Source organism: Scyliorhinus canicula, chromosome 2 (genome assembly GCF_902713615.1).
Source record: "Scyliorhinus canicula chromosome 2, sScyCan1.1, whole genome shotgun sequence".
Classification (NCBI taxonomy): domain Eukaryota; kingdom Metazoa; phylum Chordata; class Chondrichthyes; order Carcharhiniformes; family Scyliorhinidae; genus Scyliorhinus; species Scyliorhinus canicula.
Window position 1 is genome coordinate 121,685,164 of NC_052147.1, and position 21,034 is coordinate 121,706,197.

The 21,034-nt window shown below is 37.8% G+C and overlaps 1 protein-coding gene across 3 annotated transcripts in view; it reads right to left on the reverse strand.

Moving 5' to 3' along the window:
- Positions 1-513: 513 nt before the first annotated feature.
- Positions 514-21,034, reverse strand: part of cdin1 (CDAN1 interacting nuclease 1) — a 183,463-nt gene continuing 162,942 nt past the window's right edge. For all 3 annotated transcript variants that reach the window (XM_038785920.1, XM_038785939.1, XM_038785948.1), the window contains one exon: positions 514-3,457. In XM_038785920.1, the coding sequence (XP_038641848.1) occupies positions 3,313-3,457 (145 nt within the window). In that variant the 3' untranslated portion in view covers positions 514-3,312. The remainder of the gene's footprint in view (positions 3,458-21,034) is intronic.

A 21,034-nucleotide genomic window follows, 5' to 3' on the forward strand; every position in this document is an offset into this window, starting at 1 on the left:
TAAATTGCCTTGAATTCTGGGTTTAAAATGAATCATTGTCTACAGAGGAGACAGATTGCCTCTTAGGTTATCTTAATCCAGTTACAAGGTTTCAAACCAACTGCTATTGTGGAAGATAAGTGATTTCATGTTGAAAAGTTGTGGCAAGTTACACTGTTTCAAAAGACAGATTGTTCAGGTTAAAAAAACAGCAATATCCAAAATGACTCTTCCGAGACTTTATTCTTCACAATGGATAGTCATGGGTTGGAGGAACGCTTCAACACCAGTCCCTCAACTATACATGAGCTGATTTTCAGTACTAGCAACCCAATATAATCATATCTATTTACTAAACAGACACGTATTTCCTATTTTGGACAAGTCAACATAGAATGGAAAACTGCATTGTGCATTCTGCAGATTGGTGTTTTCTGACATGCCATTCATTCCATTAGCAGTACCCATACACAGATGTAGTTCTAGGCTACAAATTAGATTGAATTGAACATTCAAAGGCAAAGGCAATGGATTGGTTTTCTAAGGAACGTTTTAATGATTATATAATTGCTTATGCAACGGAGTTAGGACAATATTTTTCAGGTTTGAGTTTTTACTACCAATAAACTCCCAATTCTCAGTAAGCATCACTTCTGTATAAAACAGTAATGACTTGCCAGAGTTGAAGTCTGGATTCAGTTTTGTCTCAAAGTATGGAACATTTAAGTGCATTATTTGTAGAACGCAGGACTTGCACTTAATTCTATTTATAAAACAGCTTTATAGACAAGTAAAAAGGCAGAGCAGACAACAATTGGGGAAGTATGTGATACTTAGTCCTAATAGACCACAGCATCTATAAAACCATTTATAGTGTAGAAAAAAGAGCCGTCACTATCACCAGTTGGCAAGGAACTGGAGTGTATAATTTAAGATAACTTCTGCATCAAATACTAAAAAGCACTAAAGATTTCAGAATATTTACCTCAAAAAGTCACTCTAAATTTGATAACTGCAACTAGCTCAATGGCACAGTGCCAACTGTTTGATACTGTAGAACAAGGAAAGTGCAAGTCTAATTTCCTCCACTTTGGTGAGATTTGTCATCCTAATGAGAAGACTGAAGATATTTTTCTCACTGTGGGGAGGAGAAACAGGCGGGAAAGAGAAAGAGTGAAAAACATGATGACTTACACCAATGATGTGTAACTCCTGGTGCTGCTGCATTGCAAACACAAGTTAAAGCCTGGCAGAAAGTCTCTGCAGGAGGATCAGTGCCCAGTGGGAACTGGAGGGAGGGTAAGATGTTACCATCTCTGCAATGACCGATAACTTTAAAAAAGATTTGAACTTCCAATTAATAGCTGAAAAGAATGACACACTAAGATTTCATGTTTTAACACTTTTACTGTACCGAACGACTTAAAACACTTAACTAAACACAATTTTTGTAGTAGTTTATACTTCACATTACTCTTTTATATTTATATCACGTTCTCCACAGAATTACAGTCCTTATAACAAACAGTCCACAATTGTTTCCAGTTTCCAACACATCCGTATTTCCCAGTTACACCTAGTAGTAACTTCAAGTGACTGCCTTCAGGCACTTTAATTAGTTTTCAGATTTTCCTAAATCCACCACCAAAATTAATACCTGTCCCAACGATTCTTCCCCTCTGGTCATGCCCAAATGAATCTCCCAGAATTCTTAGGTGGCTGCAGGATGCATTTCTTCAATTAGAGATCACCTCTCTTCTGCATCTGGCTGAGGTAATTGGCAAAGCCATGTAGTCTGTCCTCTATGCCTACCACAAAGTAAAACTGCTGGCTGGCTATGATATTCATTGATTTGCAGGGAAGCCTGATCTCAAGAATCGTTTCTTCTATATTGTTCCCCATGGCAATTTGGAACATATTAGCCTTACATCCAGGTAGAAATACTGCTCTGCAATTCTGGAGAACCCAACTCTTATTCATCTTGGAACAAAATTGACTGTTTTAAGTACAACTGTTTACAAACTAACATTCTCAAAATGTTTGAGAATTTGGAGAGACTCTCAGTCTCCACTGTTAATACACAGGCTGCTGCCCTGGTCTTCAAGTATAAATATGTTGCAGCTCCCTCTCAGTACAACAATTGAGGCCTTCCTTGGGATCTCTAACAATCAAGCTACCCAGACTTTGTCAGGCAGACTTCAGGACAGATCACATGACTCCATTGTATTTTGCCTTAAATTGAATGACAGTCCCAAAACGTTACAATCTTATAAATCTCATAATTCTAACAAAGGGTAGAAAGATTGAAAATGATAAAATAATGTTCCAAGAAAAATCAATAAATTTGAAATCAAATCATTGTTAAAATTAATTTGATATATTTCCAAAAATTATTGAATAATGAATCTATTTATTAAGATTAAGACCATAGTTATATACTGATTAGGGACCAATTTGTTTCTCAGTTCACAGCAGTTGCTGAGAGCGGAGTTATATCGCTTAGCAGGTTTATTGATTTTTTTTCAGCAATTCCAAATCTGGATCCATGAGTATACAATGTGCATCAGTTCAATATGGACAGATGCAAGCATCATATCTAAAACAAATTGTGAAATTCAAGAAAGGTTTGCTTAATCTATGGAGCAAACAGACACAAAAAGACTGCTTCTCATACATTAATTGTTGAGCAGTTGCATTATTGAGATTCACCCAAAATCTCATCGCACACGTGAGCTCACAAAGCAAAAGTTGCATTGAAGTCTACGATTTGGAAAACATGTTTGAAGCGTAATTGCTAGAAACTTAATCTGCTCTATTTTAAAGCATTACCCATTCAGATTGCTGATCTGATAAGTTATATTGCCATTTCGCCATGATGCAACATTGTCATTATAACTGCAGCCGTTGTAAATCAATTTGCATGGAATTAAAGAATTTGAGGCCATTTTAAAATTGTACAATACATCATAAAAGCAGTTCTCCCCTACATTAACAGCACAGTAATAACAACAGCAAATAACTTTACAACCAGTGAATTGCAACTTCCAGCATCAGAATTTTCGCCGTTTCCAGATTTGGAGAAAAGAATTCGGAAGTTGGGAAGATTAAGACTATCTACAAAGTATTGACACAGACGGGGATACTGATAATGAGTGGTATGTGTCTGTAGTTCCTGGCTGCTCGCAGAAGTGTGTTGCTGAAATAAAGCAGAAACACTAAATGTGTTTTTCTAAAGAGGCATTATGGTGACCCAGGGCAGCAGGGGTTCAACTAAAGTTCAGGACAGACCTTGCCAGTAATTTGCAATGCAGAAAGGCAAAATCACTTCCGGATTCACCTCTTCTTTTCACTGTCCATGATGCAGTGCAAGGTTATGATGTCTTCAGGGAAGCAATCTTTTAGTAAGATTCCACGGCCACGATGACAGTCCAACTCCTCAATAAATCCACACCAGTAGATCACTAATCCAGGCCCAAATCTGAAAATCAGATATAAAAAATGCTTTAAAAAAAAATAGATTGCAGAAAAAAATCAACACAGCATAGCTGTATTCATTAATCAGGCCCTAAATTTTGCACAAGAATATTCTGAAATTGAAGATTAAAGTTGTGCAAAAAAATCACCCAAAAATCTACTGATACATCTTGTGACATTGCTAATATCTCTAATGGTATCTGGCAAGCAATGCTAGTGGCACCTAATGCTGCCAAGTGGAAGCCGTGGCCATGCCGGTGTTTGTTTTTCCCCATGTGGAGCCTCTAGAATAACATTATACTTGAATGCAAGGCCAACATAAGCACTTAAAATTCAATCCCTGATTTCACTCAGAATAAAGGGATATGGATTTTTCATTATGACAAGAGAGCCCCATTCATGGAACTAAACAAAAGGACAAATGTTTTTATCATACATTTTTGAAAAGTCTTTGGGGCATATTCACAGGATGCTTTCAGTTTACTTAAAGTAATCGAGGATGGCACATCAACTTCGCACCAGAAGGCCATACATTGAGAATCCAAGTGGGAACAATAAAGACCAACATTGCCATGAGTCCCACCATGGGATGGCAACACGGTTAGTCACACACAATCAGCAGATTAATCAAAAGTCTGTCACCATCACTGATGGCGCTAAGCAATGGAAGCAGCTAAATATGGACTGCATGGCAGCATAGTGGTTAGCACTATGGCTTCACAGTGCCAGGGGCCCAGGTTCGATTCCCGGCTTGGGCCACTGTCTGCACGGAGTCTGCATGCTCTACTTGTGTCTGCGTGGGTTTCCTCCGGGTTCCTCCCACAAGTCCTGAAAGACGTGCTATCAGGTAATTTGTCTATCAGGTAATTTGTCTGAATTCTCTCTGAGTACCCTAACAGGCGCCGGAATGTGGCAACTCGGGGCTTTTCACAGTAACTTAATTGCAGTGTTAATGCAAACCTACTTGTGACAATAAATATTATTATTAAGTGTCTTATGTTAGATCAAAAATCTCACCTCCTTCAAAGAAAATTACATCTTTTAAAAAAAATTTAGAGCACTCAATTCTTTTTTCCAATTAAGGGGCAATTTAGGGTGGCCAATCTACCTAACCAACACATCTTTGGGTTGTGGGGGTGAGACCTATGCTGACATGGGGAGAATGTGCAAACTCCACACAGACAGTGACCTAGGGCCGGGATTGAACCCGGGTCCTCAGCGCCATAGGCAACAGTGCTAAATATTGCCCCACCGTGCTGTCCTCAAAATCAAATCTTAACCTTGTTTCACTCAGGGCGAGATGCCAGTGGCTACCAACATATGCCAGATAGTGTTATTCTGAAGTCACTGTCAACACCGCAATGCTTAGGATAGGTCTTGTGTTACGTTGCAGTATGTAGTATTGCCCATTGTACTGAATCTCCTGGAAACAATTTCACTCCTCTTGTGCAGTTAGTACACCAAGAAAATGAATAGGCCCTGTGTGCCTTTTACCCGAGGATACAGAAATCTGCATTGCTCCTCTGACATCACACTTTGCATAGTTGTGAAGTGACGGACTGTCACTTCACAACTATTGGGAGATTGTGCCAAAACACAACAGTTGCAACCACAGGACTTCTGTGGCAATGTTGTAGCTTTGTCCAGGTGAAAGGAGAAGTGATAAAAGTAAAGATAACAGCTTGCATGTTTACGGTGCTCTCCAGCACATGAACTGTATTATCAGCTTTGTGAAAGGAGTTACTGACAGCTTAGGGTTCATTTTACCTCCACTGGTTGAGAAAATTAAAAACAAATCAATGTAAAATGATGCATTTTATTCTTCCAGTGCACAAAACAAATATATTTTTGGACCAAGGAAGTACAAATATGCTAACAATACTTGCATGCTTCCAAATGTTTCAAAGTTAGGATATAGGCAGTGCTATTTCAATATTTAACAATTTTACTTTGGTCCTGCAAAAACGTATAATTTGTCTTAATTAAAACATTGACAAACAGTTGTTCTAATGCACAGTGCTAGAAAAAAAAGTTCAAAATTCAGGAAATGTGCCATAGCCTTTAAATGGATATGCTGAGCCCACCAGGCAAACTCAGGAAGTAGCCCTGTGGAATAGTTGACCCATCAGGAAGTTAGGACCTTCAGCCAGAGTTCATAAAGATGTAATCACTATCAATCAGAATGTGTCACTGCTGGCTATACACATCAGAATCTCGTTTTTTCTTACTGCAGGCGTCTAAACAAGTTGCTGGATTCTCAATATTATTGTGCAAGATTGCAATTAAAACTGCCAAATCATCAGAACATGCTCAGTCGCAGGAGGTCGAGCAGAAATTCTCTTCCCATATCCAACTATCTTTCAGTGTTATATATAAAAGCAAACTAATGCCAAAAGGTATAGTGCAACACAAGATGATCAAATGTACATGTAAGCACAGTAAATCTGGTGAGGAAACACATTTTCATGCAAGTCACTATTCACACATTATGGAACAGCTCAATGATGGATACAAGGGCATTAATGATAAGGACGTACTGGGCCTACTAATAATTCAGTACATATAAAATATAGATAGTGGAAAACATACATAACTATTGTTATAGATGTTTCGTTGTAATTTATTTTAGCTTAAATTAACAGGCGAGTCATCAATTAACAATAAAAACATTTTGAACTACACATATCGCTCCTCTGACATCACACTTTGCGTAGAACACCTACAAATCCTAACTAAATATTCTTCATTAAAAAAAGGAAATAAAAATAACATTTAAATTAGGACCCAAGCGATCACAGAATGCGTCCAACAGTAATTAGTCTGCAACTGATCTCAGGAGCTGTCTTCTTTTGAGCCAATTGGACCTTGTGTCTTTAAAAGCAAGCCAGATTAAATGCCATCTGCCTGACTACATGCATACACGATTGTACATTCTCTTCTTATAGATTGCACACACCAATTTACATAACAGAATGTCAAATTTGACTTTTCTTACTTCCGTGTAGTAAACATGTGTGCTATGTCTGACAGAGGTGCAGTGCAAATAAAATGCTTGTAAAATTAAGTGACTAAAGATGTCCATGTGAGATGCCAGGTGACAGGCCTGCTGATACGAGGATTATTCTTTTAAAGTTTTGGGTCACTGGAAAATGATATTGCCCTAACACATTAATGTTGAAAATGTCAGATTTTCAGCTGCCTGGATATATAGCCCTATCTTTCCCATTTGAGAAATTAACTTTCCTGGAAGCAAAACTAATCAACTTAAATTGGTATAATGGAAAGTTGGCAAATAAACCAGGGCCACCACTTTAAAAAAAAGTATACATATTTTTAAAAAAGAGAATACAATTGTTTTTTCTTTCCAACGAAGTGGCAATTTTAGCGTGGCCAATCCACCTATCTTGAACATCTTTGGGTTGTGGGGATGAAACCCACGCAAACACGGGGAGAATATGCAAAATCCTCACGGACAGTGACCCAGAGCCGGGAGCGAACCTGGGACCTCGGCGCCGTGAGGCACCAATGCTATGAGGCAGCAATGCTGCGGCCACCACTTTTAAAGTATTTCAGTCTTGTGAAAAAGCAGGAGACAACAGAATTAGCAAAAAAAGCACTTTTAGAATGTATATTACCTCAGTTGGCTTTCTACATCACTTTTTCAAACAATTAAGCATTTAAATAATAGTTATGAAGGCACGCACATTTGAAATCACTGTATTGTGTGCGCCCAATGATTGTTAGCCTCAACTAAATGTCAAATTGCTCAACTTCATGCCAGGGCCCAGAAATTAAAAGTAGATTGAGGAGTCCCTCTTGTATGCTGAGCATGACTCAACATAAAAAACAGTTCTCCTCCATCACCCGTTTTTGTCTATGTTCTTTAAGGTTTTCCTCAAAACTGGCAAAATCAACGTACCAGTAATTAAAATGAAATGACATTTCAGTACCATAAGACTCACCTTTTTAAGCAATTATACACTTGGAAGGACAAATTCGACTCACAGCTTTAACTGTACACAGTACTTCAGTATTGTTCCTTACGACATTATATTTTGTGGTCTTCGTGTCATGAATATTATTTTTGTCTAATTTGCAACAAATGGCTTGATGATACTCTTCACTTTGGAGGCCCTAAGAAGCATATCAATGCGGTTTCTTAGAGTACTTTGTACAGCTTAGATTAGTGAATAGTGATCCAAACAATTTCTGCCAAAAGTGCACCTGAACGGATTTCTCATTTTTTTCCCCAGCCACACTCCTGTACTTTTATTTTGTAGAATCTTTAAACATACTGTTGGTTGCATGAATTGTGCCTCAGGTATTGGATCGTTACAATTTTGTGTATCAATTTATTGCCCTCTGTTGCTAAATGGAGTGCCTCTGTTCTTTATTTTGGCTTAAATTCCTCCTTTTACATTTACATATTTGCTTGGCTTTTCTTATCCTCAAATGTTATAATTATTGGTATTCAATTCAGAAAATACAGTTAAGGAAGTTATTAACGGGGAATTTCTGTGCACAACTGTGTGAATAAAATTGCACTGGATAGGTTTGAGTCAAAGGGCCCAAGGGGATCATCTGCTAAGTGTGTGGTTGGTACTGAGCGATATGTATGGTGTGCTTACACTTGGTGCAAATTGCTTGTTTCCAGCATCAACTTATTTGCATAACCACAACTCTATATTCTGAACGGCGTTTGGAGTTTTTTTGTGTAAATTTAAAGTGCCCAATTCTTTTTTTCCTCCCAATTAAGGGACAATTTAGCGTGGTCAATCCACCTATCTTTGGATTGTGTGGGTTAGACCTACGCAGACACAGGAAAAATATGCAAACTCCACCCAGGGCCGAGATTGAACCCGGGTCCTCGGTGCTGTGAGGCAGCAGTGCTAACCACTGCACCGCCCTATTTTGAACAGTGTTTACTCAGCATTTGGGTTTCTTTTTTTTTTTCTTTTTTTTTTATAATTTAGAGTGCCCAATTTTTTCCAATTGAGGGGCAATTTAGCGTGGCCAATCCACTTATCCTGCACATCTTTGGGTTGTGGGGGTGAAACCCACGCAAACACGGGGAGAATGTGCAAACTCCACACGGACAGTGACCCAGGGCCGGGATTCGAACCTGGGACCTCGGCGCCGTAGGCAGCAATGCTAACCACTGTGCCACCGTGCTGCCCAGCATTTGGGTTTCTTAACTATTTTGTACATTTAATACAATTCCAAGTTGATTGAGATTTCATTAAGGTGCAAAAATTTGGAGTTTGATGAGCATCAGAACATGTTAGCCTCTGAATGTGGCACTTTAGTAAAACACTTCTCTCAATATCGATTTAGACAGCTGAAGAAACAGCTACTTCACTTTTCTCGACACCAAAAATAGAGAAAAGGAGGCCATTCAGCTCACTATTCGAGTTTCTAGTACATTTCAAAAATAATCCCACTGCTCTCCTCCACAGCCTTGTGTCATATTTTATTACATTCTTTAAATAGGGTTGCCAATGCTCAAGGATTGGCCTGGAGTCTCCAGGAATTGAAAAGCAATCTCCAGGATACTGCTTTGAGCAGCCCTTGATAAAAAAAAAAATCAGGACGTTAAAAAGGTTATCTTTAATGGACATAATATTGAAAATTTTAAAAAGGATGTTTGGCTGATAGTTGAATATCATCCTAGTGAGTCTTTTTGCGTTCCAATTGGTTTTGGAAGGAAACTATTTGTTGGCCGATTAATGGCTGAAGCGTGGGGACAAGTCATGTGATAAAACCTCTGGGCGTACATTTCATCGGTTGACAACCCTACTTTTAGGAGATCAGCAAATGTTTGAACAGTTTCCATCTCAACCACTCACAATGGTAATTCCATATCAACTCTCCTGGTAACCTTTTTCCACACTCCCTTAGTGGCTTCAAAGTAATGGCCCATCACCACTAATTCCACAACCAGAGGGAATAATATTTTCCTCTTCATTTCATCAAAACCCTTCATAATTAAAGAAAACTGAAAACATTATGCTTCAGTGTAGTCTCAATATCTGGTCTATTCTAAGTCATTTTTCTTCTCTGGTATAGTTCTTGTGAAACAACAGCATATGCTCTCCGTTCTTGTCTCTTCTACAACTAAGTGCCCAAAACTGCAGACAGCACTCTATTTCACCTGTTGCTCAATGATTCTGGTCATTTTGCTAACCTACCAATGTCTTCTGCAGACCTCCTTGTTGGTTGTTCAATCTTTGACATTGGTGTTGGCAGTAAAATATCATGCTTGTTGCATCAAAGTCCAAACCACATTAAAAAAAAAATCAGTTGTAGGGGCCGCACGGTGGCGCAGTGGTTAGCACTGCTGCCTGACGGCGCTGAGATCCCAGGTTCGATCCCGGCTCTGGGTTACTGTCCGTGTGGAGTTTGCACATTCTCCCTGTGTTTGCATGGGTTTCACTCCCACAACCCAAAAGATGTGCAGGGTAGGTGAATTGGCCACGCTAAATTGCCCCTTAATTGGAATAAATGAATTGGGCACGCTAATAAATTTTCTTTAAAAAAAGTTGTACATTACATGCAACCCCTTTACCAAATTGCCCAGGAGCTTTTAACCATGGCCTTTCACGAACTAACTTTCTATATATTCCACTACATATTCCCAATTTATTTTTTAAAGCCTCTTGAGATGCTTAATTGAGTGCTTTAAATGCATATACTACAGTGGATCTTTCGAATGGGCAACAAATTGATCTAAAATTATGGAGGTGAAATTGGTCTGGCGTATTGTGTAAAATGTGCAATTATGAATCAAATGCCTGGTATGTTTGGAAAAAGGCTTTGAGAAGTCCCTTTCAAAGTCTGTTTGAAAAATAAATTTCCAGGGTTGAGGGGACAGACCCTGGGAAACTGCGCCTCATCATAAATGCACAGATGCTGTTGAAAGCTCTTGTCAACTGTTGGGGTAAATATTCAACTGAACGAAGGCTTTTGAAGTAATAACTTTAATGAAAGTACAAGTGGTTTGTAAATGTAATTATTTTGTTGTTAGTAAAAATTGCTTTGTTTGAACCCATATTTTGGACAATTGAAATTTCAGTTACTACGGTTCGGAAAAAGCCAGATTTGTCCCCCCCCCAATGCATTTTGGGTGATTTTATAGGCTCGATGCAATATAGAATGGAAAATGTTACATTTTGACATTAAAAAGCATAATTCAAAATTCTGACGGTGCAAAGTTTGTAAACAGGAATCACCAAATGCAACGTTTTTAAAGCAAAGATGATTTAATTCCACTACGTATTTGTTTTAAAATATACTGAGGGAGTGTGGGGCACATCCAAGTCTCAGCTGTGGATACCTCAACTGAAGCAGGCAGTTTGCCTTTGGGGTAAAATTTTAAAAAAAGGGCAAGGCACTCTAATATCCTGCGAACCAATTTAAAGAACTAGGAATGGAAGTTGAAATTAAAATTAACTTAAAAGCAAAATTAGCAATAAAACAAGTCCAATGCATTTTGGCTATTTTTTGGAGGTGGTAGGGGAAGTTTCCAATGGGTTTTAGAAAAAAAATTCTTCTAACAGCTGGAGGATAACCAGATAAGTACTTTTGACTACTTTCTGAACAGGGCTCACTGCCAGAACATTACTCAAATTTGGAGACTAGCAACAAGTCCTGCAATAAAAATCAAGCATGAACTTTAACTAAATAAAATCTGGGGAGCAAGCAAGAGTTGTGCAATTTTTGTTCCTAAAACATGCATCATAAGTGATACATTTTAGTGTCATTTATTTTCTTCATTAACAAAATATGGGTGGAAAATCCTTTTAAGTTGAGTAAAACTCCTCCCCTATCACATTAAGTTACTGCATGAATTTATTGTTTCTTATAGGATGCAAGAGATATTGCAAAAGTTGGTATCTGTAGCATACTCCCCAAGAATTTTTCAGTAGCATTATTTATGCCCTCCTTTAAATGGAGAACGTCTGGACAATTTACATGCTGAAGTGCAATATAATCAAGATGGAATTTTGTTTGGTCTGTTCATAATTTGCAAAATGCTCACATGGATCCTGTATGCTTTTAAATATGGAATGTTGGTACGTGGCTTCCAATCCAGGAACTGACAAGGCACATTTCACAAGAATTACAATAAAATAATGTACAATCATTTCCTTAGCTGCTTTAAAGGGGAACTCACCTCAAGATACCTGGTAAACATTTATTTAATTTTCAAAAGAACCAAATATTTAATCATAATGACATAACACAATTGCCATGATTTAGTTCACGGTTAGAGTGCAAAAGAAAAGTGCCAAGGGCCTTGTCTATAAATATTTGGAAGTGGAATTAAAATTGAAAAAATTCCTCCGAATTTTAGATATTATCTTCTCTCAGTCTCGTCAGGTTACATACTTTTCTTTGGAAGGGAGGGTAGACTGGAAATCTTATTTTATCTCACCCTCTTTTAACTGGCTAGTTGGCACGCATGAATGGTCCATGGTCAATATTTCTCTTTGGTTTCACAATAATATGACCCAGATCCTGATCATGGAACAGTTCCATGAAATAATGTGCCCCACCATGCTGGGACATAGTGCATAGTAGCAGTACCAAAAATTCATTTCTCTCAACACTGTAGCATTACCAAAATATTTCCCTCAACACCAGAGCACCGCTAAAAATTTATTGCCATCAATATCATAGCACTATTAAAAAACATTTATCCAACTTGGTTAACACTGATGGAATTGGAAGACTGAGAATACACCTGTTTCATGATTTTAAATTATTTGCAGGTTTTTAAATAACGTTAGGTTTTCAGCGGGCTTTATTGTCATTAGTGAGTATTCAATGTAAAAGAGTTGCATAGTGACACACACAACCACTAATTACAATAATGTCAACACAAGAAAAATGGGACTGAAATACCACCCAAGTCAAACATGCTCTTTATAAAAAGGAAAAAAAGAAATCAATCATAAACATACTTAAGAGGGGATAAAAAAGCACAGCGTGTTTTCCAAACACAAAAGCTATTTATTTTCAGGACTGAGCATGGTTTCTGTGGTTAGAAAAAAACCCACAAACTGTTACCCTCTTACACATGACAAACACTGATTTGGGTTCTTTTAGAATTTTACTGCTAAGTTTGGATAGTACAAAGCTCTTTCTTGGCTATTTTCTCCCCAAAGACTTTGGACAAAGCTTGCATTGTGCAATATCCAAGACTTTGAGTCATATATCAGTGTAGGGGCCAGTTAGAGATTGCTGAAAACAACCAGTTAAAGCTGGTCTCTTTATATAAAAAAAATTGCCAGGCAAACTGCTTCTTATCCTGGGTGACAGAGTACGTGAGACCAGCTATTGTAGGAAGCTGTGTTTGGGTTTCCACACTTAAAAGCAATGGTCAAAGAATGTTACCATTAGGTGATTAATAGGTGTTTATTTTTAGGGCTTGAACTGGAAGGCCATTTCAAGGCCACTGCAAGATGATATCTACATAATCGGAGGGTGTCTTGCACGTTTACAACCTTTTCCCTGACATCTGGGACCTTGCTGCTGTCCTCACAGGCAGTTAAAAAGTGCCAGATAAATTCACAAACAGGATATACAGACCTGTTTGTACAAAGAAGCAAAAAAAGGGAAATTTGAGGAAGTTATGTCCTCTGCAGTATCACCTGAAAACATTGAACCTTCGTCCATCATATATTTTAAAATGCCTATATTGAAAAGTGCTACGCTAGAGTCCAGGGGCAATCTGCAGCCTTCACTGCCCCGAGCATTGTGCTGTCAGAATTAAAGAAGGATTAAAGCATTGCCACGGAAAACATGAAATACCTTACAAAAGAAACCAAGAGGCTCGCTCAGTCCTCTGGATATATCAGCTGAGTCAACTCGCTGTATAATGTTGTCATACATTGCTATTTAGCACCAAGAATTCCACAGAGGAATGGCCTTGGATTCTATCAGGATGTTGAGTAGGACACTTCTCACTCACTTCCTGGAGCTTGGTTAGTACACACTGCAAACATTAATCCTGAGCCACTCTTTATCATTTGTACTATGTTTGTACATCCTTTAATCTGTTATAATACTGTTGTAATATGTTAGAAAGAAATAGCAAATGTCTTTTTTTACTATTTTTAAAATTAAAACAAAATGCATAATTGAACTGGATAACTAATTAGCAGCCTTGGTTTTTCTGGATACCAACATAACTCATTATTTTAAGAGTATTAATGTACTTTAATTGAAATTTACAATAGCAATCATTACAAAGCCAACATTTCTCTACCAACTCATACCACAAACTTCCAGAAAATATGAAAAGGACCAAATAAGAAAAGTGTAACTTCAGTCAAATAATAGGAACAGGAGTGGGCCATTCAGCCACTTGAACGTTTTTCAACATTCCATACAATCATGGTTGACCAGCATTATTGCTTCATTCACCCACCTTAGTTCAATGTCCTTTAAGTCCCTCCTCTAACAGAATTTACCAATCTCAATTTTCAAATCTTCAACTGTTCAGCCTCAACAGCTTTTTGAGGAAAGAGTACTCTAAAAGGTGGCTAAAGAGATTATGTAACTAGCATGGCTTCGATCCTCTGGCATTCCAGCATCCTTGAGAAAAAAAGGTCAACATTCCATTAGCCTTTTAAATTATTTTCGGTGCTTTAGCGATTTTTGTATTTGAACTCCTAAATCTATCCACTCCTCCACAGTTCCTAGTTTCTCACCATTTATGACAACACCATAATGAAGAACCACACTCTGATCAAATCTAGGGTTACTACCCGTTCCCAGACCTTTGTGTATGCTCCAGGTAACAAAATAAAAGGAAACACTATCCCATAAAATTGGTGGTACAACAATTACCGATCCCAGATTTACAAGTCTACCTCCAAACATTACAATTCCTTCTGAAAAAGGAACATTCACAGCATTATGGAACACTTTCTGAAACATTGCTACCATAATCGTGGGAAGATCCATTAGCAGATTCTAATGCAGATTTTGGAATTGTATCAATTAAAAAAAGGTCTTGCTAATTTTGAACAAGAGCTGGTCTCAATGATTCAAAGTTGACCCAGGACCACAACAGTTCTCTGACAGTTAAGCTGGTGTAGAGGATATTTATAAATAAATAAAAATTAAAATAAATTGGATAGCTAAGTTAGATGATCGTCAAATATATCCCCAAGGAAATAATCTGTGCAAAAATTATCCTGAGGCAGAAGACAGAAACACAATCCCTTTCCTTCTGGATTGGCTTGACGAGAAACAAGAGCTGCATTGCGATGTGGCACTCTAATAAGAATGAGCTCATTGGGTGCCAAGCGGGAATCCTGGAGGTCAGAAAAGTTGCATTCTAATTATGAACAACCTCTGCTTTCAACAAGAGGTTATCCTATGAAATGCAACGCAATTAGAGGGATATATTTGGCAGAATAAAGCAAGTTTCCATCTTCCTAGATTTGTCTTTGGTGTTTTTGAAGCGGTGGCAGATAATCATGCCAATTCAGGCGAGTTACAACATTCAGTCTGCCCGAGTGTCCAAAAAATAAAAATAATGGGTTTTCCAACAGGTGAATTGCCAAATTATGAGATATTTAAAAAAAACACATTGACAGGATCATTCTGCATGATAAATGTTGGACCCTAATTATTTTGTCGAACTAGAAAAATTGAATGACCCTTAGAAAAAAAAATCTTGCTGTGCAGAATATTGACAGAGGTGATTTGTGAAAATACTTCAAAATGCAGCCAAAAGTGGGTTAGATCGGCAAAGTCCATATAAACAAAGTCTAATGCATATTTTTGTGCACCATTATTTTCTTTTCAGAATAAAGAATAGTCCCAAAATAAAACTAGAGTAGATCTCAGAAACGTGAAAGAAAATAATTCTAATTTAAAACCATAAAATTTTGGTGTGCACATTTAAGAGGGCCGGAAGCAATTAATAATGAAAATTATAGATGAAGACAGATTAGAAGACAGTAGATAGAAACATGAGGATTCAAAAATGAAGAGATTTAGATACTAGAATAAGTGTAAGAGATTTAGGACAAATGAGCAAGATAACCCTTTTTTATTTAGAAGATTCAAAGTCTGTGAAATACACAACCTTAATTACACCATTCATAGGACCTGAAGTTAATCATTTAGTGTGTAAGCTGTTCTGCCATTCAATGAGATCATGGCTATTCTGCAACCCTGGTCCATATACATACCATTTCCCCATATCCCTTAATTCCTTTGGATAACATTTATGATCATGCCAGAAGACATTAGATCCATAAATAGTTTATGACTGAAATTGTCCAACTTCCAGAAACCGTGAGACATTTCATCAGATGACCTTAGACCAAATGACTTTCAAACATCCAAACAAATCTACTTTTGAAGATCTCAAGTTCAATTTAGAAATTAATCAGGAACCTTCTGTTCACCAGAGAACATTCTGAAAATATTCTTTGCATACTCACAAGGGAACAATTGGGTGAGCCAACTGTCTAAGTTGAGGTCCATCAATGGAGGAAGGCTGCCAATCCTTATTCTTCAAAAACAATGGTAACTGAAGAAAATTGTTCAGAGATTCATCCTGTATTAAATATCACGTACTTCCAACCTAGATTTATGCACTACCTGAGTAAGTGGAGATAATATTTCCATTCAAAACTCTTCTTTTTGGGTAATTTGTTGCAGGCACGTACGATAGTTATGGTTTTAAAACCTGCCTTTCCAGCTACTCTGTTTACTCAGCTGTACAGACCAGGTAACTCACAGGTTTAATCATTATCCACTGCAGAGACAGGTGTAATTGGCATCAGTGCCCCAGATCAGGACAGGGAAAAACCATAAGAGATCTTGATCACTCCAGGGGGCTTTTGGTTGGAGGGAGAAAATCTGCCAGTATGTTTGAAATTTTGAAAAAGCACACAAATTAGCTGAATCACAGTAGGTTCCATGGATTTCCTATGAAAGAAAGCAAACTGATAAACATTTTCAATGTACAGCAGTAAAAACTGATCAGTAACAGAATAAAAACAAATGAGGGAAGTCAATAAGAGTTAAGGGTGTCGGCCTGGTCTCAGTGGTAGCAATCCCATCATGGAAGGTCTGGGATTCAAGCCTAACCCCAGAGACTTGAGCGTGCAATCTATGTTGACCCGTCAGTGTAATATTGAAGGAGTAGGGCACTATCACAGAGATACAGCTTCAGATGACAGGTTAAAGCTGGGAGTTTACGCTACTATTCAAAGAGCTGGGATGATTTCTGGTGTTTCTGACCAAATGTATTCCTCAAACAACATTACTATAACAAATGATCTAGTCACCAATCTCATTAATGATTGTGAAACCCGGCTGGCTACCATGTTTCACTGCAGTGCAACAATGACCAAATTTCAAAAGACTTAATTGGCTATGAAGCATCTTCAAACATCGAGGTCATGAACATTCTATATAAATACAAGTTTGTTCTTTATTCATTTGACTATAGGATAGTGCAGAGTCGCAGAGAGCTGTAATTTTTGAAGGTACAGCATTTAGGGATTTTCTTTTCTATTTTTTTTTTTTTTTATTTTTTTTTATAAATTTAGATTACCCAATTATTTTTTCCAATTAAGGGGCAATTTAACGTGGCCAATCCACCTTCTCTGCACATTTTTGGGTTGTGGGGGCGAAACCCACGCAGACACGGGGAGAATGTGCAAACTCCACACAGATAGTGACCCAGAGCCGGGATCGAACCTGGGACCTCAGCGCCGTGAGGCGGTTGTGCTAACCACTAGGCCACCGTGCTGCCCTTCTTTTCTATTTTTAAGGCAACATCCTATTTGGATGGAGGTGGTATTTTATAACCAAATATTTTAATCCAGGAATAGCAACAGGTTCAATAAAGTTGTGTTCTTGGGAAAACATAGCTCCATACATAGTAGACAAATTATGGTCAATGTACATACGAACTACTCAGTGCTTCCCAGTTTTTCTGAAGCTAAAAATGTCACAAGTATATCCCAGTGCTTGAATGGTCCATCTATCACTAAGAGTTTATGGTCTAAATTATGTCGTGCAGTGTGCTTAAACATTGTCCTTCCACATAATGGAGCTAGGTTTGTATCCTGCTCATTCTGGAAATCAACCTCTCCTTTCTCTGCTGCCTTCCAACAGCTCAATGTGAAACCAGCATGAGCAGATACAGCCCAATCACTCATTGGTACATGTCTACAATCAGCACAAACTGGGAATCTCATTCACAAAACTCACCATGTTGGCTGGCTTGGGAAAAATCTACTGGACGAGTAGGCCCGTTTTTTTTAGAGATTCAAATTAGAGCCAAAACTGGATCAGAAGACACCTTTACTTAGCTCATTGACATGCCATTTCCAAACTACAAGGGTTTGATGCTGACTGCCTTGACTTCACTTACTTTGAGAACAACTTGCATTTATAAAGCACCTTCGACAGAAAAATGCCCCAAAATGTTTCACAGAAGCGTTATCAGGTAAAAACAAAATGATGCTGAACCAAAGGAGGAGATATTGGTAGAGATAACTAAAAGTTCTGAGGATCTTGAAGGAGAAAGGATTTGAGATCAAAGAGGGAAGGCCAAAGCATAAGTCCTAGATAGTTTGGCATAGATGGTGAGGCAGGGGGTGGAGGAAATGGGTGCAGATTTCATGCTTCCTGTCGATACAAATCTGGTGGGAAAAAAAGCTGCAAGGAGAATCCAAAGAGGCATAGACAGGTGAAGCAATTGGGTAAGAGAGTGGCAGATAGAGCACAATATGGGTGAGGTCAGAGTTGTTCTTGAGAAAACTGTTGGGCTGAAGGTGTGGACCGAAATAAGCAGAGGCAAAGCCATGAAGGAATTTAAATACAATGATGAGAACTTTAAGTCACTGGGGTAACAAGAGCCAATGTATGCCCACAAGAATAGGGCTGATAAGCACCCAAAAAGAAAAATGATAAATAAAGCACACAGAATGATCTTAGCCTGATAATGAACAGTAAGATTTAATTCCACAAAGCACATTGAGCTGCATGTGTTAATGTGAAAAACTGAAGAATCCAAATCAGTTCCTCAAGATTCATCAGCAGCTGAGCATACTATTGTCAAATGATTTGGGTTAGCTTGGAAAACATAACCTTCTATTTCAGGGATAGACCTGCCTTCCAGGGAAGTGGGTACTCAGGTAATATTGTGGGTTTAAAAAAAGCTCCTAGGAATCTGATGGAAGGAATTCAATTTGGATTTTCATAACAATGGCAATTGCCATATATGATTTACAGGGATAGTTACCAGGATTGTCTGCATCCAATAAAATATCAAATTAAATTAAATCATTAAAAGGTATTATCAAGTATTCAGCTAAGAATTTACTGGTCCTTAAACTGACGGAGAGACATGACCAAGAATCAGAGTTTCACAATTGTCTTGTAACATACTAATTCTTGAAATCTGATGGTACATTATAAAACGTTCATTATCAAGACCTTTAACTGTTCACATTGTGAGGAAGTGAACTAACTGTTTTCGGCATACAACCACAAGAAAAATTTCTTTTAATTGGACAAAAATATGTGAAGTAAAATAAGTGAAACCTTTCATATATAACTGTGAAAAGCAAAATGGTGATAATGCTCAATTTATAAAGTACAGTACGACAGTTGGCCAGGCCAAAAGCAACTAATTTAAATAATAAAGCAACATTGGATTGGATGTAGTCAAACATTGATAAGTTTTGTTTAAAAAGAACTTGCAGAAACAGGAGATTTACTATTTTAGTGCAGGAGAGAGAATCCTATACAAAACAAACCATTTTTGAAGAAATTGGCTTTCATTACAGCTGTTACATGGTAATAACAGTGATTATTGCTCAGACCGAATTCAGTCACCATTCAAATTGTGGTCAAAACAGCTTACAGCCAGTTTACCTTTCCACGATCACATATTCCTTCTGGTTTCAATTATGTGTCATAAAAAGAATAAAAACATTTTTCACTAACGCCACCTCCTTGCCCAAATGAAAATAGTCTGACTGTGATCTGAACAGTGGTTCTAAGCTGCAATCTTTCTGTAGCCAGTAACCACTTGTCTCTAATGTGCAACTCTAAAAAAAAACATCACTGTTGAAGAAGTAATTTGTAAAATTACCTGGTGCTGGCAAGCAGGACTATGGGATGGGTCTGGGCTGGTTGGCTGCTGGCATCAGGGGCTTCCTCCGCCTATTACTCTGATTTGTGTGAATCAACTGCTTCAGCTACAATTATTGATCCATTAAAGGACGACAGTAGCTCTCTAATACACACTTTGTCATTTCCTTCTTCTGGGACAGGTCAAAACATCACTAGTCATATGAATTCCCTTTAAATCTGGCTTCAATTTATTTTGTGGTCTTTTCTAACCTTTGATTTAATCAACACCAGTGCTTATACAGCATTCAACAAATAGCAGTAAATACAGATTTTGACTTCAGAAACAGTCGAACATGAGAGTAACGTAGGTCAAGCACTAGTCTCTGTTTAGTTGATAAATGCTTTGCTAATCCAATCACTGGCTGAGAAAACTACACGCCATCAGCCAAGTGACCTGACCTATGCTATACTAGATTTCACATGGGTAAGATTTAGAAAGATGTTTATCCCAAGTGTTGACCTAGCCAAGACCTTGTTCGTGCCAGGCTGGCATTCTGGTAAACTGGAGTGAAAACGCTTGGCTCAAATCAGTAACACGTGCATCTAACTAACACAAACCATCATTTGGAAGCAAAGTGCACAGCAAAGATCAGTTATTCAGCAGCGCTCCAGGATATTATTACAACAAACCAAGGGAGATGTTAGCCAGATATTATCAGCATTTGTGGATGTATTTCACGTGTGCAGTTAACATTTTTAGCTGTTGCTAAATAAATGCAATTTCAGTGTATTTTTAGGAATTTGCTGTGGAAACAAATGTTCAATTATCCATTTCATGGCTGATTGAGCATTTTTAGAAAAGATGCTGTAGGTCTCTTAAAGACATATGTAATTTATTACAACTGGGGAGGGGAAGGGGATGTACAGTATTTGAAACAATGGACCAGAAATAAATTAACAAGGTTTTATGTTACAAGTTAAAAGCTTCGAAATAAAATAAAAATGGAATGTAAAGCAGATCATTAATAAATATTGCAATCTTTTGTTATATTTTATATTGGTGCAAATAGAAATGTTCATATCAGGCACAAAAGCATTTTCACAAAATATTAATAAAAATACTAAACTTAAGATTGATTTGAGGATGTCACTATGTTGGAAGGATACATATATATCCTTTTACATCTCCCACTACATTTATAAACCATTTCTAAATTCTGAATGGCCTATTAAGTGTAACTGCTACAGTTTTACTGTTGATTAACTGTGAAGTGCAATATCCAGGCTCCTGCAAGGCTGCTTGCGTGCACAACTTAGCAGGAACATTGGTTCCAACAAAGGCAGTTGACTGAGTTTGGGTCCAATTGGGCTTCCATGGTAGGATACCGTACAACTTACATGTGTGAATGTGGATTTATATCACTCACTGGAATTAAGTCAAAGTATCAGCAGTGCCTTTGTA